The sequence below is a fragment of the Clinocottus analis genome, unplaced genomic scaffold (assembly GCF_023055335.1).
Source record: "Clinocottus analis isolate CAN_PGR_092001 unplaced genomic scaffold, fCliAna1.0.p SCAF_6, whole genome shotgun sequence".
NCBI classification, from domain to species: domain Eukaryota; kingdom Metazoa; phylum Chordata; class Actinopteri; order Perciformes; family Cottidae; genus Clinocottus; species Clinocottus analis.
In genome coordinates this window covers 2,564,204-2,589,698 of record NW_027176218.1, presented here as the reverse complement: position 1 = coordinate 2,589,698, position 25,495 = coordinate 2,564,204, and the positions used below count along the sequence as shown (strand labels likewise).

General features: G+C 47.2%; 3 protein-coding genes across 6 annotated transcripts; 1 reads left to right on the top strand and 2 right to left on the bottom strand.

Moving 5' to 3' along the window:
- Window positions 1–723: 723 nt before the first annotated feature.
- On the bottom strand, window positions 724–8,215 carry pdia3 (protein disulfide isomerase family A, member 3). Its single transcript, XM_068602250.1, has 13 exons — window positions 7,893–8,215; window positions 6,720–6,798; window positions 6,477–6,594; window positions 6,232–6,339; window positions 6,011–6,140; window positions 5,772–5,888; window positions 4,734–4,859; window positions 4,365–4,547; window positions 3,478–3,586; window positions 2,279–2,407; window positions 1,936–2,015; window positions 1,587–1,644; window positions 724–1,502 (listed from the first exon to the last, which is right to left on the bottom strand). The coding sequence occupies exons 1-13, from the start codon at window positions 8,027–8,029 to the stop codon at window positions 1,383–1,385; spliced, it is 1,494 nt and encodes a 497-aa protein (XP_068458351.1). The 5' UTR covers window positions 8,030–8,215; the 3' UTR covers window positions 724–1,382.
- A 2,664-nt stretch (window positions 8,216–10,879) lies between these two features.
- On the bottom strand, window positions 10,880–22,934 carry znf609a (zinc finger protein 609a). The gene is made up of 9 exons (XM_068602249.1): window positions 22,560–22,934; window positions 16,229–17,063; window positions 15,577–15,817; window positions 15,244–15,331; window positions 12,958–15,040; window positions 12,351–12,747; window positions 11,913–12,227; window positions 11,708–11,786; window positions 10,880–11,625 (listed from the first exon to the last, which is right to left on the bottom strand). Exons 2-8 carry the CDS (start codon window positions 16,943–16,945, stop codon window positions 11,713–11,715), a joined length of 3,915 nt encoding a protein of 1,304 aa, XP_068458350.1. The 5' UTR covers window positions 16,946–17,063; window positions 22,560–22,934; the 3' UTR covers window positions 10,880–11,625; window positions 11,708–11,712.
- On the top strand, window positions 21,290–25,495 carry si:ch211-284k5.2 (uncharacterized protein CFAP97D2). Of its 4 annotated transcripts, XM_068602251.1 has the most exons (9): window positions 21,290–23,019; window positions 23,291–23,398; window positions 23,609–23,639; window positions 23,762–23,860; window positions 24,023–24,103; window positions 24,232–24,365; window positions 24,846–25,029; window positions 25,124–25,251; window positions 25,482–25,495. In XM_068602251.1, the coding sequence occupies exons 3-8, from the start codon at window positions 23,637–23,639 to the stop codon at window positions 25,214–25,216; spliced, it is 594 nt and encodes a 197-aa protein (XP_068458352.1). In that variant the 5' UTR covers window positions 21,290–23,019; window positions 23,291–23,398; window positions 23,609–23,636; the 3' UTR covers window positions 25,217–25,251; window positions 25,482–25,495. The 4 variants fall into 4 exon arrangements, with proteins under 4 accessions (XP_068458352.1, XP_068458354.1, XP_068458353.1 ...); XM_068602253.1 differs by lacking the exon at window positions 25,482–25,495 and having other exon boundaries at window positions 21,292–23,019; window positions 23,609–23,653; window positions 25,124–25,465; XM_068602252.1 differs by lacking the exons at window positions 23,291–23,398; window positions 25,482–25,495 and having other exon boundaries at window positions 21,292–23,019; window positions 25,124–25,465.

Here is a 25,495-nt window from a genome sequence, read left to right as displayed (position 1 = left end):
TCACAAATGCAACGTCTTTTAATACAACCGCTTAAAAAAATAAAAAATTATAAATATATATATATAGATATAATTTTATATGATTATATATGATACATTATATATACATATTTATCGTATACAATCATATAAAATTATATATATATATTTTTATTATTTTTAAATTAAAAAAAAAGAAATTAAGAGACTTAATATAACCGCTTAAAAAATGATATGTTTTATGCGGTTATATTCAGAGACGTTGCATTTAGTGAAAACATTATCAGCCGAACTAGGTTTCTTCAAAAATTCAGTCCCATATTCGGCCTCAAATTCTGTGAAATGCATTATTTTCATGCAGGGACCAACATGTTAGTTTTAGCAATTTATTATGCAATGGAACAGAACTCACTCTAATTAACAATACACTTAATACTGACATGTAGTTATTACGTCCACATGACCAGATTTATATGAAAAAAAGCTTTAAAGAAAACAAAACAACCATACTGATTTGTTGGATGACAAAAAAGATGATTATTCACCAGTTTTCAATACCTATATAATTGTATTTTACTTCATCTTTAATATGACCTATGGAACATTTCCTGTTCACCTTCGGGTTGGTTAAGCAGAACAAGATATTTGAAGACTGGCATATTATTTTATTCCGACAGAGACCAAACAATTAATGGATAAACATAATTGACAGATTTATTAGGTAGAAATTGATTCACAGCCCTACATATATATTTAATGACTCTAAGAGCAAATAACTTGACACAACATTAAGAATTACACAAAATGTTTCTTCTAAGACTTTAAAAAGAAAATCATGAATGAAGATCACACATTTTGCGTTGGTTTTGTGGGCCTTTTTATTTCACAATCCTTCCAAATGTACAAAAACAAAGACGTGTTACAAAAACAGACAGAGAAAAAAAAAAAAAAAAAAAAAAAAAAAAAAAAGGATTTCACCAACACCACTATCCCCCGTGACGACAACAAAAAACCAAAGTGACAGATAATCGGAAACTGGCGTCAGACCAAAGCGCATCAATCAGCCTGAGGTGCAGTAGACCGACCAGGGGAAATAAAAACCTCAATTTTTCAAAAAGCCCCCATCTTCCCTAAAAATTTGTTTTTAAACATTGGGCGTGCCCTGGCCACCACCTCTCCACCTTCCACAGATTTCCCAGAGCAGAGCGGATGACCTAAAAAGTAAGGGCCGCGTCATTATTTTTTTTTGACTTGGCCTCAGAGCATTCGGTAGTTCACTAAGAGAGAGAGAGCGAGAGAGAGAGAGAGTGGAATATAATTTAGTTCTTTCATTGATTTTCCTCCATCCTCTTCCTGGTGTGGGCGGGGGCGTTGAGTTGCTGTAATGAGCGTTTCTTTTATATTTATAGCTCCGTCTTGTCATCGTCGTCCTTCTTCTTCTTTTTCTTGGACTCCTCGATCACCAAGGGGTTGGAGGCCTCCTTCTTCAGGAAGGAGACGAAGTCGCTCACCTCGCGACCGCCCTGCGACGCGAGCAGAGAGACGGCGGCGTTAGTGGACACACACAGTTACTCTGCTTTTGATGATCACGCTGAGCTCATTCTCACCTCGTATTTCTTTGGGCTCGTCTTGCGGCCGGCTGGGGAGAAGTACAGCGTGGGGAAACTGGAAAAGCAAAAAAAAAAAAAAGGTGGAGGAGATGAATAAGAATCCATAAATCACCATCATACATCTTCTTTTCTGACTCCAATCAAACTAAAAGAGGAGACTCTTTCTGGGGTTTCCAAATGCACAAAACACACTTTACCGACACAGGAGTTCTGATCGATATTTATTAAATCCAGACCGTCTTTTGTTTGTGGTCATTTGTGTGTTTTCTACAGAAATCCCTCCTTTTCCTGCGTCGTCACCATTCGCATCAGTACTATAAACACGACTCCGTCGCTCGTGACTCACCCGCTGACTTCGTACGGAGCTGGCACGTCGTTTAATGTGGCGTCCATCTTGGCGATGACCACGTTGGGATCCCCGGCGAGCTTTAAAGAGCAGAGGAGAGAAACCGTTAACAAGCGTATTCTCAAAATCTGCTTCAAGTGAGTCAGAACGTACCGGCAGACGTTTGTAAAACAGAACGAGTTCATTCAGTTTTCTAGAACCGTTTATATTCTTCCATGAACACAACTTAATGATAAATCGGTCAACCTCAACCTCTTCGCTGAAGTAAACAGCTCAAGTCATAGGTTGATGTCGTTAAAAACGCCCGTTTATTCAGAGCCCCGCCTTCTTTCCCTTCCCTCACCTTCTCTCCCAGCTCGTTGAACTTGGGCTCCAGGCTCTTGCAGTGTCCGCACCACGGAGCGTAGAACTCCACCAGCACGTCTTTGCTCTCGTCGTTGACGATGGAGTCGAAGTTCTCCGCCACGAGAACCTGAACGCAGACAAAAAAGGTGTTTCAGGTCATTGTGTGTGATTAATGTTCATCGGGAGCTGAACCAATACCACGGAAATGTGACGTCTTGAACGTGTACGATAGTCGTGAAAGCGATCGGCAGCGGTGGAAGAAGCAGCAGAACCACAGAGTGAAAATACCACATCAGTAGAAGTATTATAAAGTAAGTAAAAATTACTAAAAGTATTGGAACCAACATATACTTAAAAATCACCAAAAGTAAGAACGGACCATATCATACAAATGTATTATGAATTATAATACGGTAGATCAAATCCTGCATTTTGACGCGTATTACGCTGCGTATTGGACCCAACACCATTGCACAGTACATTAATAACAATAAAGTACTGCCTCAAGTACCTCATTACTTAATATAATTAGTGATGCGTCAGCGTGTCACTTTAATGTGGTAAAAGTGAGGCAATTTGTTATTATTGTTTAAACACCACTGAGTGGCTAAATATATGATAATATATTATTCTGTTGTATTAATTTAGATCTGCAAAGTGAGTAGTAATTAAGAGGTATAACATAAATGTAGTGGAGTAAAAAAGTACTACATTTGCCTCCAAAGTAGTGGATTGGAAGAATAAATTGCATAAAATGGAAAGACCCACGTAAAAGTACCTAAATAGTGTACTTAAATACAGTACTTCAGTTAAAGTATTTAGTTAAATACCATCACTGTCAAGCAGTAAATATATGAAATGTTTTACAATAATGATTTAAAGAAAATAACCTGAATAGTTAAACACCAGTCTAACCAATTTTTCTTAGTTTTTTTGACTGAAGAAACAGAAGAGTGGAAAAACACAATAAATATATAAGCGGCATGTATATTTTCCTGTCTTCAAACTATTGATCATCACTTTTTATACAGCCAAAGTCTGCATATGACATAAAAAGGAAGAGATCAATCAGGACTCAATAAGATGAGATAAAAGCTGTGCAGCGTTCAGACGTTGATTTACAACCTGAACCTTGTGACTAAACGGTTCAAACTGTTCAGACCTGAACACCGAGACCCTGCAGCGGCGTCCTCTCACCTTCACGGGGCCGTCGTTGTTCTCCGGGATCGGCTCTGATTTGAGGTAACGCTTCAGCTTGCCGTCAAAGTAATCCTGCAGGAAACGCTCCAGAGCTTTACCGTCTCGGCTGTGAGGAGGACAAACGTCTTTGAGTTCAAACTTGGAGTGAAAGCAAGTAATCAGACTCAAAAAGGTACAACTTCTCAGGACTCTGCTCCACCGCGCAAATAAAAAACGAGCGACTTTTGAATGCGTTTCTGATCATCGGTTTGATGCACAGATTCTCAGCCACTGACACTGGAGGGCCTCAGAGCGCTTCCCAAAGGGTTCGATTAAAATGTACTAAATGTATTGTTGGTAATCAGCAGAGGTCCCACGATACGAGATTATCATCACAATACATTGTGTATTGCGACATATTGAGTATTGTGATATATTATTATATTGTGATTACATTAAAGATCGATACTCTGCTTCTGTAGTAACCTTTAAATACCTTTCAACACCATTTGCTCGATAACATTCCCTCAGATTAAGGGACACAAAATTAATCTTTTTTTTTTTTTAAAACAAACAAATGTGGGAGACAACGCTGCAGCATTAAAAACCACAACGCGTGTGGTGATGAAATATGACCCACAACACATTCATTTGGATTCGTAACAACAGGCAGTGATGGGCGACATGGACATGATACATACGAGTATATTTTTTCATCCGCCATGTTGTGTTCTTACTTTTCAGAATCAACAAAAGGTTGAGAACCTCTGCTCCAATACATCAGACGTGTTAAATATGCATTTAATGAGTTAAACGGTGGCTCTTCATGTGGAAACATCATTAGTTCAACATTCTTTTCAAGCCACTTGTGGAAAACGGGTGGAATAACATTTGAATGGACTCACGAGAACTCCTCGGTCATGACGTATTTGTCTCCCTTGCCGGTGCGCAGAGCCACCAGAGGCAGCTCCCCCGAGCCGGCGTCCATGCCGAACTCCGACACGTCGTTGCTGAAGGCGCTCTTGCTGGCCACGGCGAAGTTCAGCGTCTTTCCCTGATCGAGGAAGCCCTTGGCCACCTTCATCACCCTGTGAAATGGGAACGTTTGGTTTTAAAAGTCATGCTTTTAAGACCCAAAAAATAAAAGTGGTGCCTCAAATCAAAGGCGGTCTTCAGGGAGTTGAACGTTTTTGCTAAATCAAACTACGAGCGGGACAAACCAGTTGAGCTGTAAGGAAAAGAACGACCCCGAGGGGAGTTTAATGATGCTGTACCTGTTCCTCCAGTAGTTGGAGCCCTTGGGGTTCTTCACATAATCCACGTCATAATAAGCCACCAGCAGTTCTTTCCCCCGCAGCTGGTCTTTGTTGTCGTCTGTCATGTGCGGGCAAATGCCGAAGCTGTGGTGAACAGAGAAAAGAAAGGATCAGTTTAGAGAAAGAAATTCAAAACCAACAGGCCGCACGGCTCTGGACGGTTATGCTTTTCACTTAACAGCATTCAGCCGGTTTTAGACTGCAACGTTATGCCGTTTGTGTTCAGACAAGAGAAGCTGAAACAAACGGAAAGTAAAAGTAAAAGTAAATAGGGGTAAGCTCACATGATACAGACAAACGATACTAGAAACGCACGTAGATGAAACATGCAAACGACTTGTGCTTGAGAGCCCAAATGCAATGCTAAATTTGATCGACATTCATTCCACTGCAGTCTTTATGAAACCAGGTGTTTTTTTTTTTTAAAGCTTTGTGAACAACATTTACAAAATGCAAAAAGAGACGACATAAACCAGCTAAAATGACCAAACTTAACTATGGAAGATAAACAGGCAGGCTAGTCGTACTCGCATGCCTCTTAATACATTTTTCATCTTTAACTGTAACACCGAGGCATCGCTTTGACTCATTTGCTCAGCATTTGTTTCAGTCTACGCCTCAGATATTGATCCAGATGCAACGATTGGCCAAGACAGCAAACAACTTGTTATTTTTTCATTCCCCCCCAAAAAAGGGGGGGGTGATCATTCGTTTATCTTCTTTAATCTCCAAAATGTCATGACACCAATATCCTGGGGTGAGCGCTGATTGTGTTTGCAAAGCGGGCGGCTCACCTTCCACACACACACACACACACACACACACACACACACACACACACACACACACACACAAGGTCCTGTTTGCCTCAGGCCATGAATGTAAATATTTGCCGCTACCATGCAAATGACTACACCGCAAACTCCTGCGAGTGTATTGTGCTCGGCAAAGAAAGCTTTGGTTTGGCCATCTTCACTCAACAGAACCAACACTCACATGTTGTCCTGGATGAACTTCTTTATTTTGGCGTTGGTGTATTTGTCCTCGCTGTATTTGACGGAGCTGTCTTCAAACTTGTTGTTAAGTCTCGGTGGTCGGAACAGGATGATTCCCCTAGAAGCCACACACACAAAAAAAAAGAAATGTCAACGCTGTCGTGCTGCAGCAACAGTGGCGATAACAGAGGTGTTAAAAAAAAAAGAAAAAAAAAGGTGCGAGTTATGACGACTACTCACTCTCCATCAATGCCGTGGCTCTGGAGGAGAGCCTCGGAGTTGGTGTGGGCGAACCGGTAGTTGTCCCTCAGGGCGCTGGCGGCCTTCATGAACTCTACCTGTGCGGTGCTCTTGTCGTCGGCGAAGAACCCTGGGGGAGGAAAGATGAACCGCGTTCAGCTCAGAACAATAACCGGCATTTTAAAACTTCACAAACGGGGGACTTTGAACGGTAAACTCACCGACAACGCTGGCGTCTTGGTCTGACGTGTACTTCGCCAAGTCGGCGTCAGTCTTGAGCTCCACGGAAGCTGGTCCAGCCTGCTTCTTAAGGAAACTGACAATACCATCTAAGGGGAGCGAGAGCAATGCAGGCGAGCAATACACAGAAGAGAAGATTGAGAGGTGGAAGAATTAAGTTCAGTAGAAGTGACAAGAGTCGTGAAAGCGTTTTTGAAAGTGCAGAAATGTAATAAATTGCAAATACCTGCAGTTCTGGGACCATCATAGGGACCAGTTTCTTCTCCATCCCTGAAGATCTTTAGGGTCGGGTAGCCACTGACACTATATTTGCTGCACACTTTGCTGTTGGATGTGCAGTCAACCTAGAAAAAGGGGGAAAAAGACAATCATTCACTCACTGAAGAGAGAGACGAGGAGCACTGTAGTACAGAGTTCAGAGAGCGCCACTGAAATGGTACAAAGGTTAGTGAAGTGTGTTGTGCAATACCTTGACCAGGGCGACGTTGCCCTTCAGACGGGTGGCGGCCGCCTCGTACTCAGGTGCTAGCCGCTTACAATGACCGCACCTATCGGAGAGGAAATGGGATCGGTCAAACAGGAGGAGAGCTTACACCAAAGCTGTGTTCAAGTTTCAGCTCGGGCGAGGATCCTGGGGGATTTCAGTGTGGAATTCGATACCACAAGAGGGTTTGTACGCCAAAAAAAAAAAGTTTTAACAAAAATGGTGCTGCTTTGCGTCGCAGATGAACAGTTTTATGGGACTAACTGACTATTAGTGACACTGTTGAGTATAGTATTCATTATTCGGTCCTTAAAATGTCTGCAAATAAAAAAGGACCATTACAATTCCCAAAAGTCTGAGTTTGATTATGAATATTGGTTTCTTTGAGCAATGGTCCTTAACAAAACGAGTTGGGTTATTATGAAAGGCAATTATGATTTTGGACATAGTTTGTGTATTTATGTTTTTTTACTTTCTCATAAATAATAATAATCACTTTCCAGTTACGAACGTAACAAAAAATGTGCAATAAATCGTTTAAGGGCCATGTTTTAACAAAAAAAAAAAATATTCGGACGAACTCCTACTTTGAGTTTAAGTTTGGCACAGTGTAAACGCGTCACAGATCCTCGGGACCAATCAGAGTTGGACACCAAAACTTCCCCGTCCAATCAAAACGTTACAACAGCAAAAGAACACGCCCTCAACTTCCTCATAGCCTCGTTAGCACGCAGTTTTCATTGAAAACTATTACCAGTAGTAAGAAAACAAGTCAACACTAACATCTTTATTTGATGAACAGTTTGATAGCCTATAAACGGCCTGTTTTTGGGAATCACCGTTTATCTTAAAGAAAACCTTTTAATGAAGCCAACTGGCTTGCACCTTTCAGTTTTTAGCTAACAGGCTAACGATAGTTCGCGAGCTAATACACATGAGACAATTTGACGTTAAACAATTCCGTTAATGTCACAAACAAACTAACGTAAAATATAGCGTTATATTTTTCAACGTTTTGAGAGATGCACGTGAGCATCAGATGGCCGAAACGCTTCCACCGAAGTAAGAAGGGCGAGCGTTAACTAGCTAGTTAGCCGATTATCACTCATTTGCGATGATGCTCACTACGACGCGTGAATACAACGAATAAAAACTCACCAGGGGGCGAAGAACTCCACCAGAGCGAGTCCGTGGTCTCCGATCCTGGTGTCGAAATCATCATCAGTGTAATCAAAAACATCACTGGCCCAGGTGAAGCCGGCAAGAGCGGCCAAAAAAAACACCTTCAACATCATTTTTGTATTTTTTTTAAACGCCTTAAGACTCTATTCAAATTTCTGTTATACAAAAAAAAATAACTTTGCAAATTGTGTCCGTGGCAGCCCTCCTCTTCAGCTCCTCGGGCGTCGTGAAGGCGGTGAGCTCCTCGGACTGGGCCAAACGCAGACTAGTCGATAGAGAAAGAGAAAGGGATGGAGTCGGGGAGGATGTTCACGCGAACTGCGAGACCTCCGATAACCACAGTGTGGCAGCCTCCCATTGGTGCATCCGACGCGTCACTCAGCCTCAATCAGCCAATGGGAAGCTCTCAGAAGAGATACCCCTCGTCTCAGTGTCCAATCACAATTGGGGAATAAGAAAAAAACCCTCCTTCATCCCACATAGAAGTGATTAATGCAAACATCTCTAAATGTATCGATTTTGTGGAAAAATTCAAAAGAAATATATTTTTTAAAGAATGTCAAAGAACATGAACATCAATGAGGATTATTTTTGACATAATTGAATTAAATTGGAAGCAGACTGGATGTGATGGGTCCAGAGGAGACTGCATTTATGAAATAGTTTGTCAATTAACAATAACAAAAGTGCTTATTCAGTTATTATGCTATATGCATGTTTTGCAGGAAATATTATGAATCCTCATTTCACCATGATGCCTATATGTTCTCTGTTTTGTCTTAATGTAGCATGTTGTAAATGTTGATTCTACAATACAAATTACAAAAAAACTTTAAATATTACATGTGTCATATATCAGTTACATGTTATATTAAGTGTCATGTACATACAAGTGCCAAACCCATGGATTGATAAAACACCAAAGATACAGTTGTGGTGGTGAGTTATTGTCATGACAATTAGTACAAAACTTATCTCATATAACAATAATTAAGTTATTTATTATCATATTTACAACAGAGAAGCAGTGAGTGGTAATTAATGTCTTAGATATCAGGCTCCCTCCAGCAAAACATTTGGATAAGATTTACTTATTTATTTTTAAATCACACGAGTAAAAAAAGAGACAGTGAAGTCCAAAAATAAAAAGTTGTCTCACTAAAATCATATTTATGTTTACTATATCAAGGCAAAAGAGTTGTTTCTTGTTTCTTTTGTGTCCAGGTGACCAGATGTCATCATACTTCCAAAAAAACAAACACATCTATATCTTCATCAATTTAATAATTCAAGTCAAACCACCAAAAAAGAAGATATTAATTTTAAACTAAAACTCAGATCAAAATCTCTCTCAAGGTGAAATCATAATCTGATAACATTTTTAAAACTGTGGATTTTATTTATTTTTAATACACAAAGGTGGTTTATTATAATCCGCACCGCATCATTACATCATGTTAGTCTTAGTGCTGCAACTAACGATCTTTTTCATGATTGATTAATCTGCAGATCATTTTCCAGATACATAACTGAATCCTTTTGTTTTATAAAACATCAGAAAACTGTACCTTCTCTCGGGGCACACTGCACATAAGTTGTGACGTACAAATCCCCGGTGTTCTTAAACTAAGTGCACCGTGGTCTCACATGACAGAGGAAAGATCAAACAAAGGGATCACCACGCCGAGAAGCAGGATTCTGCAGTCTTCGTGCCGTGTATACCTGCTGTGGAAAGACTAATCCCCCCAGGATTTAGTGTGCTTGGGGTCATCACTGATAAAAACAAACCTTTCTTAGCGATGAATTGTCTCTACCTGAAGTTTGTTTTTGATTATTCGATCCGCTCACAGCCGGCCCGGGACATTGTGTGAAAATGTGTGTCTACTCTGTTGCTGTTTTTGCAACTGCAACAGACAATCAAGCACCTACTACACAACTTCATGCTGCCCTCATTACAGCAACTTGTCACGATGACAAAAGCTCAAAGTGTGTCGGATAAATGTGTTTTAAGTACAAGATTACATGTAACCCCTAATCCTAAACCCCCTAACTAACAAACACACACACACACACACACACACACACACACAGACAGACACACACACACACGTCAAATGTATTGAATCTTTCATTTTATTACAACATGTTGGATAAATGCAGAATGCAGACTAAACACAAACTTTGAGCTCTTACAGTCAGAGGAAACAGTTTGTTTATTTGAGTTAAAACTGCTTTCAAACATGAATATGAGACACTCGAGACTCACAATAAAATCAGAAGAAACAGTTTTCTGTGTTTGTTTCTCCCGACCTGAGGCTCAACAGTTAGCATGGCTGTCTTTCAATCAGAGTTCCATATTTTATATTAAAGCCAGAAAGAAAAACATGATTTAAAAGACCTGTTGGCTTAGCCTGAGAGAGAAAACTCAGGTTTGAGTTAGTGTGCTTTTGGCGTACTGCCCCTTTAATTAATCTGCTGCTGAGCCTCTATCGGAGCAGCAGATCCCTCTTGCGGCCGAACAGCGTCATTACAGCAGCGCCACGTCCGCAAGAGCCATCACGTGACTTGGGAGCGGCGCCATTTTTATATCTAAGAAAACGATGAGTTCACATGAAGCTCAAACACAAAGCTGTTGTTTTTAATGTTTCGTCGTATTTTCTGAGCAGAGAATTATTTTTGTTTACATCATTATGTTTATCAAAATAATCCACGGCAGGAACGTGAAACAGTTTGTTTACATCACCTGAAGAAACAAATGATGCTTGTTGCAGGTTTTATTCTCTTTACTCACATCACCAGGATGTTTCAGTGTAAAACATCTTCATCAGCAGCAGGACGATGAAGATGACCGACTTCCTGTTTCCTGTTGCATTCGTCGCCTCTCCGGAGCTCACCTGTAAACACCTGTAGCCTCACGTAAAACAAAGATGAGACGGATGTAAACAAAGATGGAGACAGACGTATCGAGCTTTGGTAAAGAATGAGGAGTCAGAGCGGCGCGTTCACCAGCTACAGGTTTAATATCAGATCAACAACAGTAGAAAAACAAGAGGCAGAGGCGACCAGACAAAAGAAGAGTAGGAAATCATCAACAGCATCCAACAGGCTCTTAAAATAATTCCTCTGTACAGTATTTACACACACACACACGCACACACACACACACAGTACAGCTACACACTGAGGAGGAGGAGTCTGAGGGGGCCGCCCCCACGCTGCCCTCTGATTGGTCCGTCCTCCTCCGTCCACAGTGGTTTATATTATTCTCCCGTGAAGCTAAAGCTTCTAGCTGGAGTCCAGAGGTCAGAGGTCACGGCAGGTAAAGTCTGGAAGGGGTTGGGGGGGTCGCAGAAACGTGAGGAGAAAATAACTAACCGTGACGGCAGCTCAGCCAGACAGGAAGTGACCCCCTCCCCTCGCCCCCTCTTTCCGACCCGCCTCCACAGCAGCTGCTCCTCTGAACCAGCAGCCACCAGGTCCTCTGGGTCCTTGAGCCCAGACCGCCGCTGCCCGCCAGAGCACCATTGAACCGCCAGCAGAACCAGCAAAACCCAACCTTGAAGTGTCAGCGGCCTATCAGGGGGCGGATCCAGGCGGAGAAATCAAACGTACACAAACACCATGGAACTGATGCCGAAACAGAAACGTTCCCTCATGTGATCCGGTCACATGACTCTGGGCGGGATGGAGGTCAGCCAATCACGTGAGCCTGCAAGAGAGAGACGACGCCATTGGTCAACAAGGAGCCTTCAGGTTCTGGCCACCAGGTGGTGCTGCAGGAGGAGTCTCACCTGTCTCACCTCCGGGCGGGGGGGTACATGGACGGGGCGGACGCTTGTTGACTGGCAACGATGGCTGAGGAGGAGAGGCCTGAGAGACATACAGGTATAGAGAGACAGGTAGAGAGAGATATTAATAATTGTCTGTGTGCTCTTCAAGGTCCACAGACCGGAGGACAGACAGACAGAGAGACAGACAGGTGTCTGCGTGTCTCACCTGAGGCGTAGGACAGGTCGTACTGGCCCGACAGCAGCGGGTAGCCCAGGTGGTGATGGGACGGCAGCATGCGCTGGGAGGCCGAGGCCCGGGGCCGGTCTCCCTCCCGGTCCCGCTCGTGGGGGCTCTTGTGGTCCTGGACCGACGGGGACTTGCTCTTGTACTGGCTGGCGTGCTGCTGCAGCAGCTCCAGAGCTTTGGCCTCGCCGGGCGGCTTCACCGTGGGACTGGACCTGCTGGAGGCCTTCTCTAGCTCCTCCCCCCCCGACACCTTGGACCCGTACGACGGGAACGAGTACCCGGCCGGCAGGTAGCCTGCGGACAGACAGGTGAGGACAGACAAGTGAGACAGGTGAGGACAGACGGGTGCTGAATGAACGTCATGTACCTTCAGCCAGTTCTCATGTTCACTGGGTGGAGCCTGAACGCATCACTCACCAGGGTAGTTCTGCATCATGACGGAGGGCAGGCCCCGGTAGCCCGGGTGGCTGGGCTCGTAGCCGTGGCTGTAGGCGTACGGGCCGTGCATGTAGGGCATGTAGCCCTGGTGGTGCTGGGCCAGCGGGGAGGTGAACTGCATGCTGGGAGGCCGCGCCTCCTTTCCTCCCCCTCCCCGGTGCTGCTCCTCCGGAGGCAGCTGAGTCCGGCCTTCCGCCCCCCCCTCCTTGGCCTCCTCCTTCTGGAGCGCCTCCTTCGGTCGCGGCCGCTCCTCCTTCCCCTTGCGGTCACGCTCCCTCTCCCGGTCCTCCTTCCACCGGTGCTCCTCCTCCTGAGGCTTCGGGGCCTCGGAGTACTTGTTGGGGTAAACGTACGGCCACAGGCGCGAGTCCGGCTCCTGCAGAGGAAAGATGGCCGTCAGGAAAGATGGCCGACAGCAAGCAATCTTATGTGGACCGGTTCAACACGTACAGAATGCAGTATTAACACATTAAATATAGACTTCTATACAACCAGAGGAGTCGAGTCATTTTAGTATAACAGAGCCACAGACATGTTTTTAAACCATTGAACTGTTTTTTGTATTCAGTGTGGGAGCTGCAGTTACCTGTCTGTACCACATGGCGGGCTCCACACCTGCCGGCTTGGCTTCCTCTTTCCCATGATGCCCTGCTTCGCTCAGCTTCATCTTCAAACCCTCGGGCTGCGGGGCGGGCGCCTTCTGGTCCTCCGCCTTTGCCATGATGACTGACTTGGACTGCTCCGCAGCCGGCGGTGGCTCTTTGGGCTTGGCCGGGTTCGGCCCCCCCTTGGCGCCAAGGTCGGTGAGGCTGGGGGCCCGGGACAGTGCGGGTGGCCCCGAGGCCTTCTGCTTCCACTCCTCCTTCGCGCAGGCCTCTCGCTCTTTCCCCTCGGCCTTCTTGTCCACCGGCGGCCGCTGCCGGTCCTCATACTGCTGGCGGTAGGCGGAGTTGGAGGCCAGCAGGTGCGCGTGGTAGGCCTGGTCCGGGGAGTAGGAGTAAGGAGGCGCGTAGTACTGGTTGTAGTAGAGCGGCTGCGCGTAGACGGTGGGGCGCTGCTGGATGACCGACAGCTGCTGGGGCCCTGCCTCCACCTTCCTCTCCTCCTGAGGCTCCACCTTTAGCTTCACCACCTCCTCTTCGACCTCTGGCTCCTCCTCCTTCTCCTTCTTCACCTTCACCTGGGCGCCTTCCACGTGCGGCGGAGCGGCCGGCGCCGCCCCGGGGCTGAGGTTGGGGTAGCTGGGGGAGTAGTAGGAGTCATAGTTGGGGTAGTATGGCGGTTCCTTGCTGGGAGAATGAGGCGGGAACAGGGCCTTCTTGGCCCCCTCCCGGGGAGGCCCTTGGTCGGGTTCGGTCTTGACCCTCACCCCCTCCGCTCTCCCGCCTTCCCCGTCCTCGCCGGCGTCGGAGATGTCGGAGTAGGCGGGGCTGCCGGTTTGGTCGGCCCCGTTCTGGTTGAGGCCGGCCTCCATGCGGCTGCCCGCGCCGATGGACGGGCTGGGCGCGTTGTCCGAGAAGCTGTACACCTTGTCGGCCTCGGCCTTGATGCTGGCCAGTCGGCTCTGGTGGGCTTCCGTGGAGCCATTGAGCAAAGCGTCGGACGAGTCGGAGTACGGGCTCCTGCCCTCCTCCGGCCTCCCGCCTTTCCCCCTCGGGCTGTCCCCTTCCTTCCCTCCCTCTCGCTTCTTCTTGTCCTTCTTCTTCTTGTCCTTGCCGGGAGGGGTGGGGCTGGAGGCGGGGTCCGCCGCAGGAGGAGGCGGTTTGGACTGGACGTTCTTCAGCTGGGGGCTCTTAGGCACGGGCTGAACCACCGAGCCCGGCGCGGGGGAGGCCGCCTGCTGGCCGTAGGGCGAGGGGGCGTTGGGCCGCCCCGGCTTCACGCCCTTCTGGGACAGTTTGTCGGCTCTGCCCCCGGCGGCCATCTTGTCGTTGCTGGCCTCGTCCGTCAGACACGCCGCCTCCTCGCCGCCGCCGTCCGTCCCCTCGGGCTCCGTCTCGCCTGCCTTCTTCTTCCCCTTGGGCGTCTGCTTCCCCGGCGAGGGGGAAGGGGCGTCGAACCCCCGTCCCTTCGGCGTGGTGGAGCGGGCCGGGGAGACGGCGGCAGCGCCGTTGCAGGAGGCGGGGTCGGGCTGCAGGGCGGGGGGGTCGTCCCCGTACTCGCTGTCGCCGCCGTCCTGGTCCAGCCGGACGTCGTGCTCGTTGTGGGCTCTCGCCTGGTGGTACTTGAGCCCGTTGACGTGCTTGTACCGCTTGTTGCAGGATGGGTGCGGGCAGTCGATGAGCACAGGGGAGGGGCAGGTCCGGTCCGGCTGTGGTGGGGGCGGGGCTTCGCATCTTCCGGCAGCGCCGGTGGAGTCGGTCCTCATCCGCTTGGAGGCCTTGGTGTCCTCGGAGCTGGAGGTGGGCTCCATGTCGGAGGCGGGCTTGAGCTTCCTCTTGGCGGAGGACGGGCTGGCCTTGGTGTCCTCGGCGGCGCCGGCCGTCTGGCTCCCTCTGCGCCCTTTGGTGCCGGCGGCGGCACCGCGTGTCTTCCCGCCGCCGCCGCTGCCCCGGTTGTCTGAGGAGTTGCTGTTGTCGTTCAGCGGCGTGTTGCCAGAGGGACGCATCCTCTTACCGCGACCACGACCGCTACGCATCTCCACATCGCTGGAGGGAGACTCACAGAACCTGAGGAGGAGGGGGAGGGAGGGGGGGGGTAAGATAAAGGGGAGGAGGAAGATGTAGAAGATTTTGAATACTTCCCGTTTCTAAAGCTTCTAAAACTTTTAAAACTAAAACGTCCTTCTTTGTAATTTCTCAGACGTGTTAAAAGTGTTCCCATGAGCTTGTACTGGGACCCGTACTGGTTCCGTGTGGTGCGTTCAGGGTACCTGGGAGGGGCCCAGTCGTGTCGAGTGCAGTCCAGCAGGGTCCCCACGTAGGTCTTGTTCCTCCAGGTAACGTTCACCACCAGCATGCCTGCAGACAGGAAGTGACCCACAGGAAGGAAACACACAGGAAAATTAAAGGATAAAATACATGAAAAAAATAAAATTATTACATAAATGAAATTATATATATTTTATAAATTATAATAATATCATAAAATATATTTATATATCATTTCAATGATAAAGAAAATATTTAAAAAAAAGAAATACATGTAATAAACGGAATATATATATATATAAAAAATGTAATAATAAAATAAAGCTGGCGCTCACCGTCCTCCGTCTCCTGCCACACAATGCCCTCCAGGTTGACGCTGGTGCCTGGCTCACAGGGTCCCAGGCACTCTGGCTCCGTCCCCAGCGCCGCGTCCGCCGTGTTCACCGCGACCGAGCGCGTGCGCACCATGATCTGCTCGCACGGAGACGATATGTCGCTGCTGGTGACGGGAGCGAGGAGGTGGAGAGGAGGAGGAGGAGGAAGAGGAGGAGCCGGGGTGGAGACCGGAGACTCCATCTGGAGGAAGAGGAGGAGACGGCACCGTTACATCACAGGAGCAAGAGGAAGAGGAGTTGACATTGTTACATCAAAACCTGGAACCTAAGCTCACAAGTTCTGCTGAGGGTTCAGCGTTCAACACACAAGTTGTGTGTGTATTTTCTCTCACAGCAGTAGTTCACCAAAGTACAAGAGGACTGACGCTGAGAAGGATCTCTGCCTCTCTTCCCGTGGGAAACCAGCGCTTCAGAGCCGCTCCACACTGGAAGGGAAACTCCAGAGATTTCACGCAGTGTTTACTTGTCACGAGGAGAACAAGAATAAACCGACATAGAAGAGACGGCTCGGAGAGGGGCTGCCTTTTTATGCGTTTTAAAGAGCTGCTGCTGAACGATTAGCCGCTAACACAGACACACACACACCTCTTACCTTGACAGTGACCGTCTTTACGTCCTCTTCCTCCTCCTCTTCCTCCTCCTCGTCAGGCGGGCCCGCCCCTGTCGGGTCCGACTCCACAGTGCCAAGCTGCTCGGCCTCGACCTCCTCTGGGTTCTGCTGGCCCTCAAAGGGGCCGACGGCGCGCGTGGCCCCCGCCGGGACGAGGGGGCCAGCGGAGTCCTTTTCGCTGCCGAGCCCTCCCGTGGCCACGACCTCCATCTTCTCCTTCTTAGTTTTCCCAGAAACCCCGTCTTTGTCCTTTTTCACAGCGAGGAAGGCGCGGGGGGGCTTGCCGGACTTGTCGGCCCCCTTCGGCGGGGTGGTGGAGTTGGGGTTCTGGGTCAGCGGCTCCCCGGGGGGCCGACCCCGAACCTCCTTCTTGGCTCCGTCCGAGACCGGGGCCTTCGCGCCCTCCTTTGAGTTCTTACTGCGTTTGGATTTGTTTTTGCTCTCTTTGCCCTGCGCGGCGCCTGCAGGGCTCACGAACTTAATACTGTCCGGTAACGCGGCACCGCCGCCGGGTGGGGCGGCCATGGCCCCTCCGCCTTCTTTACCGCTCGACATCTCTAGCTTGTCCTTCTCCAGGTCGGCGTCCAGGTCGATGATCAGGTTGCCTACGCCGATATCCCACTCGTCGCCGCTGTCGTATGCGTCCACCGCGCCGGAGTCCACACCTTTCCCGCCTGCAGGGCCGCTGCTGAGGGACATTTTAGTAGGAGCGTCCCGGAGCGCCGCAGGGGGGCCAGAGGAGGGCCGCTCCTCCCAGCCGCGGGGCGCCTCCTCAGGGCTGGGCCCCACGCTGCCGCCCTGGTACCCACATCGCCTCCTGCACGGGACAGACCACAGGTTAGGAGGAGGACAGGAGATATTGGGACGAGTCCTCTTTTGGAGATACCGAGATGAGTCCTCGTGTGGAGATACCGAGACGAGTCCTCGTGTAGAGATATAGAGCCTAGTCCTTGTCTAGAGAAATGTCCCGAGAAAGAAAGTTTCATCTACAGTTTGAAGATGAAGCTTCACATTGTGACTATGGAAGGAAGGGAAGATGGAGTTCATTAGATTCATGTGACGTGAAATCATCTGCAGTATGTTTTAGTTTAGTTTAGCTGACAGGACACACAAGGCCCTGGTTGCTCTGTTACAGAAAATACAAAAGTATTTTTGTACTCTCTTCATAAGAGATCGTGTTTCTCACGCACTCAAACAGATAGTTTTATTCATATGACTTTGTAATCAGGCTGCATCTCTCTCAGATTTACTTTCAAACTGACTCAATAAATGTGGTTGACTCGTCTCTCGGTTTCGTTGTCGTCTGTTTTCTTGCTCGGAGCTCTCAAGCCTCCGTCTTCCTGGAGAGCATTTATGTGCTTGTTCCTTTACAGTTTGTGTGTGAACGTTACAATAGTTGTACAGAAGAAAATAAGTATCTATTAGGAAACGAATGTCCTCCGTTTTGTGTTCGTGGGTTCGTCGCTCACCAACCGTTTCTTTAACAGCTGTTTCCTCTTCATGTCAGGAGTAGTATGATTATACAATTTAACTATACAATTGGTTGCAATTGAATTTAATGGACATAATCTAACCAAAACATGTGGATTCCCCCTAAATTCAGCTTTAAGAAAAGGAGTTATCGATCCTTTCCAAGTTACAAAAACCTCAGAACAAACACAAGCGGTTCAGAACAAACTTCCAGCAGGTTCTGGTCCATCAATCAGTAAACAACCATCCACAAAAACCACGACCCGGGTCTGGCGTGTTTCCGTCTGTCAGCGGCATCTTTTGAAAACATATTTAGAGACGGTCGTAGAATGTGTTTGACGGTGAGGCTTTACCCAGTGAGCAGCATAAGAGACTGGATCTCCTCGCTGGGAGGAAAAGATCTGGACCCGGTTTTTACACGGTCAAGAAAATCATTTATAGACTGCAACGTTCAACAGCAAACAAGTCAACGTTTATTACCTTATTTAATGGTATAACTATTTAATAAAACATATAAGTTGATTGTATGCCTTCTTGTGTTTGCTTTATGTCGTTGCTGGCTCTCCAGACCCACAAGGCCGACCTTTGACCCTCGTGGAGGGAGCGTTACTTAAACCCTGAGCCACATGGTCAGACAGGATTTGGGGGTTAAGTGCTGATCCTGCTGCTAATAACTGCACTTTAAATGCTTTGACAAAAACACACACAGAGACACTGACAACAAGACACCAAACTACACTGAACTACACCACGCTACAGACAGCTACACCACGCTACGGTAAACTACACGTTACAGACAGCTACACCACACTACAGTAAACTACACCACGCTAGATTAAACTACACAACTCTACAGACATCTACACCACATTACGGTAAACTACACCACAATACAGTAAACTACACCACACTACAGTAAATTACACGCTACAGACAGCTACACCACACTACACTGAACTACACCACTCTACAGACAGCTACACTATGCTACGGTAAACTACACCACACTAGAGTAAACTACACCACACTACGGTAAACTACACCGCGCTACGGTAAACTACACCACACTAAACTACACCACGCTACAGTAACCTACACCAATTTTTGACAACACAAAAGAAAAGACGAAGGAGACTCAAATGGTTTCAGTTGGAGCTGATTATGACAGAACGTTTAGAAGGTTTTCTGATTTATTAACAAGTCATCTGTCAATAGCTGCAGCCAATGGTGGATGAACTACACCACGCTGGATGGGTTCCTCAGAAGCGGTGCATGGTGGAGAGTTGTGTCTGGATGAAGCTGTTGGAGCAGCTCTCTAAGCTGCCGCTTTCAACACCACGGAGTGGATTAGCTTAACGGGTCTCGGGTCAGACACCCTCTGCTGCCTGTAATGACTCAGTCAATTACAGGCGACGGAATGTCAGGAGCTCTCGACCCCGCAGTCAGCCAGACACCGGCCTCTCTCTATGGAAATGAGACGAGCTTCTTTCCAGCAGCAGGACCGATGCCTGGCTGCCCTGATGGACCCGGACCTTCTCTGGTGGACTCTGAGCAGAGAACTGAACACCTCCTCTCTGGCGATATACGGGTGGTTCTCATCTTACAGCTTACAGCGGAGGAAGAGGAGGATTTAATGGCGGCTTCAGAAGTCTGGAAGCTGCAGTTTGAAGTCAGACGATATTATTCAGAAGGAAACATCTGGAGCCTATTAGCAATGTGCTTTTTAGCCATTTAGATGAAAGTCAAGACGTTCAGATGGAAACCGCTCTCACGGCTAGCTTAGCTTAGCACGAAGAAAGGAAACAGCTAGCGTGTCTGCAGCTGGCTCATCTCGCATGGAAGACACATTGGGCGGTGGTGGAGAATACATGAAGCATAGACTTTTATACAACCAGAGGAGTCGCCCCCTAGTGGTCAGAAGAGAGAATGCAGCTTTAACACATGAAGCATAGACTTCTATACAACCAGAGCAGTAGGTTCTGGTTGTATAGAATATAATAAAATTAATATTTGTTCCTCCAGCTTCAGGAACACTTTGAGCCGCAAACAGAAAACGTTTCATAAGGTTTCTATTGTACAAACAACATCAACCTTGAACTCTCCAGAACTCATCTGATCGTTTACCGACAAAAAAAACAAACAGCAAATCAATGCGATGACGACATAGCGTCTGCTCCGGGGTCAACCTCTACCGGTCTGCTCCAGGTCCGGTTCTGGTCCGGTTCAGAATCTTAGTTCTTTTAAGTTGATGCTTCAAAGTTTTCTGTCCATCTATTCATATCTTATCACTTTCATCACAATAATCTTCGACTTTGTTTTCCTTCCAGAAGCTTTTTTATGTCCCGTATCAAACATTATGAATCTTCTTGATCAGAGGAGAATAACCACCAGCCTCTAATTGATTTGTGCTTTTATAACACGAGACATATAAATATAAATGTGGGTGAGCGCTTATCCCATAACCCAGAGATGAACGATCAGTGAAGCGTGTCGTCAGTTGGTCATGAACATGAAAGATTTAAAAAATAACGAAAGATGATGCGCTTCCTGTGGTTCCCTTCACCAACGACTCTGCTGCTTCAGACTGAACGGCTCGCTTCCTGGAAGCTAACGAGCATCTAACACGCAGACATGACATATCCTCTTTTGATCACACTCACACAGGTATTTGAATACGCTGCCAGGTATTCTTGCTCATTGACAGTCAAATGTTGGTTCACAACAGTCACATGATAAACCTCAGACAAACTTTCTTCTTCGTCTGCGGTTCACCGCTTTTGTTTACATTTTGCAGACTACACTTCCTGCCTCGTCTGCCACGTGAAGCTCTCCAGCTTCTGGTGCTCCTCTGTCATGGAGCCACACTGTCACTAACTGCACTTCATAAATAAAGAGAACAAATATAATGTGTTAATCGGGATAAAAAATGACAAGGATATCTCAGGATGAAAGAAGAAACAACACTGATACAATCATATCCATTTAGAACGCCTTGAGAAGCTAGCGTAGCATAGATATGCTAACGCTAGTTAACGAGTATCACCAATACGCAACGTTTGACTATGACAACAAAGACAAAACACTATGATGGGAACACAAAAAGATGTGAATATATACAAGAAGCACCAATAAATAACAAATATTATGTTTGTATACAAGTCAAGTGTTTCTGTAAGTTGTATAGGCAAGAAATAACATGTTACACAGTTGTCTGTTTGTTTACATCGTTGCACTATTGTTTTGTCAGTTCATTATCGATTATGTCTTGTAAATTGTGCATTTGTATAATTGCTATTGCTTTAACTTTATTCACAATGGCTGCTGTAACAAAACAATCCCCTCTATCAGTATTAATAAAGCATCTATGTACATATTGAATGGCTGGATGTATATAGGAAGTTAAATATGGAGTGCATTATATTTGTAAAATGTATTTATAGTGGAAGTAAGTGGATGTCTTGGTGAGACTCTGTTCCTCACAATGAAGGAAGAAGACAGCAGTGAAAACATTGAGACTGGAAGAAGCAGATTGAATCACAGAAGACTGTCAGTCTCACAACGTGTCCCTGCTTTACTAGAGATACACACACATATGTCAATATTGTGAGTAGCATGCTTTCATATTACTAAATAACTGTATGTGCTGCAAGGTACAGATAAAGTTCTGCCTGGTTAGATCGTGAGGGCAGTAAACAAAGATGATGCTTTAAAGGCGAATAATCTAGAGGGATAAGCTACCCGAGCTAACTTAACTAACCCAGATACCGAGCTAACCCAGCTAATGTAGCTAACCTAACTAACCCAGTTACCCTAGCTATTGTAGCTAACCCAGCTACCGTTAGCTGAAGAGGCCCTGGTTGTAGGTCTGCCTCCCTTTAGCATTAGGCTAACACGCACAATAACATCGTCTCACCGGCGTCAGTTGACTGATACATGTTCATATACATGTACAGTATTACCTTCAAACACATATTAACACCCACTTCAGTAGCGCAGCACCGACTAATATGCAGAGGTGTTGGTTTAAACTGTTATCCGAGGCCCCGCCGCGGCCCGCTAGGAGGCTAACTGCGTCCATTATCGGACGCTCTTTGACGGCAACACTACCCAGCGCCGTCGGTGTAACTCTGCGATAAAACCCGAAAATTTCACAACAACTCGACTTTTACAGCCGACACGCGAAGCAACAACACGGACACACAACGCCGCTCGCACCGCGAATATAACCAGTTGACCTGACGTCTTATTCCGTTTCGTGATGGACAATTAACCGATGCGGGTTCTGTCAAAGCAGTGGATCCATTATCGGACATGTGGACAAGATGTTCCCTAAAACACCCTAAATATCGCCGTTCATAACTGATCTACAGCACAACCACACTCATATGGAACCAAACTATAAAGTAAAATAAAAAAGATGCGTATTTAGATTTTATAAAACGTTAATAAACTGCTTGAAAAACACGCTACTGCACCCGAGCGGGCGGTTGAACTGACATCCAACGGTCGCTGTATCTTAGCAACAGCAGCGCGGCTAACCGTGACACGAACACACGGAGACCCCGTTAGTTAAAACGCGTTAAAGGCTGCGAGGCGGAGGAGGTGCAGGTGACAGGTGGAGGTGAGACGTAAAGAAAGGGGAGCACGAGCAGGTCAGGCGGGGATGTGTCCGGTAATGGACACACGTGTCTCCTCCCCGGTGGCTCCAGACAAAGACAGCGGCTAACCGGCTAACCGGGGACGAGCTAGCGGGATCCCGCGTTTCAACACCGGAGCAAGAAAAAAAAAAGGGGGAAAGAAAAGTGGATTAAAATCCCTCTCCGGTTGCAACGCGGACACTCACCTCCCGGTGGTTCGAGATCCAGCTCCGGACAGCGCTCACGTGCACTCCATAGGGTTCCCCCGGTAATCCCCGGTCCACAAAAACCCGAACAACGGTTTTAAAAACAAGATCCCGAGTGCTGGAGGATCGGAAGCGGCCAACGTGCTCCCAGTGCTCCCAGTTCACTGGCCCGTCACACGGTCATCTCCCGCAACGGGACGCGCGGACATGTCGGGGGTCACTTCTCGGGCCCGGTCCAGAAGGAAAGCAGTCTCGGGTCGGCCATGGCTGGATGCGGGTATTCCCAGGGGTTCTTCCCCCGTCAGCAGACGCACAGACGGCCGCAGACACACGAGCAGCGCCGTGGGGAGAAATGGCTGTTAGGGCACAATGCAGCCAAACCCTGGAACCTGGACTACTGGAGGACCTGGACCCGGACTGGAGGCACTGGACCGGACTGGAGTAGAAGCACTACTTTCCAGTGTGTATTAGTACTTTGACTGGAACAGAGTATATGTACAGTGTGTATTAGTGCTTTGACGGCAGTAAAGTATCTGAATACTTCTCTGCATGTGTTTGTCTCTTCATGAGGATTCTTTACGTTTCATTTAGCTTTTATACAAAGATACTTACTTTTTTCTGCTTTGTATGAAAACATCAGCTAAATGCAATGAATATAATGTAATGTAATGAATATAAAATAATGTAATATAATTATTAATGTAATGAAATAATATAATGTCCTTTTGCAGGTCAGTGAAGAGCTGCAACATTGCGCCCTCTACAGCTCAATGTGGAACTGCAGGACATCTTTCTTTTTTTTTTTTTAGGTTTTGGGTCGAATATTTTTTTTTCTAGGCGTTGAGTATATTTTGTTAAAATATTTAACAAGACATTTCAAAAACTACAGTCTAAAAAACATTTGCAAAAAGAAAAGTGTGTGTGTGTGTGTGTGTGTGTGTGTGTGTGTGTGTGTGTGTGTGTGTGTGTGTGTGTGTGTGTGTGTGTGTGTGTGTGTGTGTGTGTGTGTGTGTGTGTGTGTGCCCAGAAATAATTAATCGGAACTTTAGCTTGCAGGACTAAAGAGGGAACATCTCCATGGTGACAACCCCCAGGCCAGTACACACACACACACACACACACACACACACACACACACACACACACACCTCCACATGCTGGGCTGGACTGCCTCTTCGTGAGCCCATCATTAACATCATCAGGGCAGCATGCACAGATCTTACCAGCCGTTAAAACCCGTCACCAACCGCTACCTGCAGCAGAGATGGGACCAGCAGGACTACGAGAACCACCGCAGGAAGGTATGAGCACTGCGAGGTGTGGGACTGGGGGTTTGGGAATGGTGGTGGAGAACTGGGAGGTGTGGGACTTGTGGTGTGGTGGTGTGGGAGCAGTATGCACATCATGTGTATTCATTCAGCAGGTGTGAGTGGTTGTTGTTAGATTTCTGTGTTTACGTCCAGGTGAGCTCCTCCCTGCCAGTAGTAGACATGAAGGGCATGAGGACGCCGGCTCACGTCCAGCTCAAACTCAAGAAACTGCAGGTACACACACACACACACACACACACACACACACACACACACACACACACACACACACACACACACACACACACACACACACACACACACACACACTCTTGAGTTGTAACTCTCGGTCTCGGGTTCAGCTGCAGGACGAGCGTCTGTCCGTCATCGACAGAGACAACCGGCTGCTGGCCTCCAGACTGGCCCAGATCGTGTGCTCTAGAGGCCTGGTGGACCATCACAACCAGTACCATCAGAACCAGTACCAGCCTAAGAGGTGAGAACCCTGTGACCCCACGCAACATGTGACTGGAGAGTTGGTCATGTCCTGCTGTAGATTCAGCCAGACTGTCTACTTCCTGTTAAGTGGGTCACGCCATTTTACACGTTACACACGTTACACCATGTTGTGCTATGCTGGCCTTCAGGAGGTTTTCCTCCTCCCATGAGGTGAATGTTGCTGTGATGATGCCAGTTCTCCCCGTTGGACCTTTACATAATGTATGTGAGCGGTCCTGCTCTGTTACGCTGTTGAATTATTGATGTGATGTGTGACGGTGGTGACAGGTTCTGGCGTTTATCTGCCCTCACACTGGAGCCTGAAACCTTTTATTCTGGGACTCGGGAACAGGAAGCTGCTACAAATCCCTCCTGCTTGGTAAAAGAAAGTGTTGGAGGAAAATGAAATGAAGGGAAGTTATGTTAAACCGTCCCAGCAGTTTCAGAGCAACATGATGATCAGTGTTTACTTCCTCAGTCTGAATGCCGACAAGAGGAGGGAGGAGCTCCTGCTGGTCGGGCGTCAGAACGAGGCCATCTACCAGCGAATCACGTCCCGCCAGTCGGAGCACCGCCGCCAGCTGTGGTGGGAGGACTGGGAGAGGGCGGAGCGCCGGCGGGACGACATCTCCCGATTCCCTGGAGGGCTCGCAGAGAGACATGTGAGTCCAGACGTGAAGGCTGTGACAGCGTTGGCAAGAAGTACACAGAAATACTCAAATAGTAGAGATTAAGGAAGGACGTTTGTGTCGGCAGAGGTCGAGCAGGAAGGTGAAGTTTGCAGCCGTGGACGGCAGCGAGCGCTCGGAGAGCTTCAGCACCACGGAGCGGACGGACAGAGAGACCTGAGACACAGGAAGTAAAGAACAGTGACCACAGGAAGTTAAGAACAGTGACGACAGGAAGTAAAGAATAATGACCACAGGAAGTTATGAACAGTGACCACAGGAAGTTATGAACAGTGACCACAGGAAGTAAAGAACAGTGACCACAGGAAGTTAAGAACAGTGACCACAGGAAGTTAAGAACAGTGACCACAGGAAGTAAAGAATAATGACCACAGGAAGTTATGAACAGTGACCACAGGAAGTTATGAACAGTGACCACAGGAAGTAAATAATAATGACC

What these genes read in the sequence shown, in the direction of transcription:
- pdia3 (XM_068602250.1), bottom strand. Translation starts at nt 8,029, where the DNA reads ATGATGTTGAAGGTGTTTTTTTTGGCCGCTCTTGCCGGCTTCACCTGG. An exon ending in CCAAGACGCCAGCGTTGTCG is followed by an intron (nt 6,141 to 6,231) that starts GTGAGTTTACCG and finishes TTCCTCCCCCAG; the next exon opens with GGTTCTTCGCCGACGACAAG. An exon ending in AGCCACGGCATTGATGGAGA is followed by an intron (nt 5,889 to 6,010) that starts GTGAGTAGTCGT and finishes TGTGGCTTCTAG; the next exon opens with GGGAATCATCCTGTTCCGAC.
- znf609a (XM_068602249.1), bottom strand. Translation starts at nt 16,945, where the DNA reads ATGTCCCTCAGCAGCGGCCCTGCAGGCGGGAAAGGTGTGGACTCCGGC. An exon ending in CACGACTGGGCCCCTCCCAG is followed by an intron (nt 15,041 to 15,243) that starts GTACCCTGAACG and finishes CCTCCTCCTCAG; the next exon opens with GTTCTGTGAGTCTCCCTCCA. An exon ending in CCGCCATGTGGTACAGACAG is followed by an intron (nt 12,748 to 12,957) that starts GTAACTGCAGCT and finishes TTTCCTCTGCAG; the next exon opens with GAGCCGGACTCGCGCCTGTG.
- si:ch211-284k5.2 (XM_068602251.1), top strand. An exon ending in AACCAGTACCAGCCTAAGAG is followed by an intron (nt 24,366 to 24,845) that starts GTGAGAACCCTG and finishes TTACTTCCTCAG; the next exon opens with TCTGAATGCCGACAAGAGGA. An exon ending in GAGGGCTCGCAGAGAGACAT is followed by an intron (nt 25,030 to 25,123) that starts GTGAGTCCAGAC and finishes TTGTGTCGGCAG; the next exon opens with AGGTCGAGCAGGAAGGTGAA.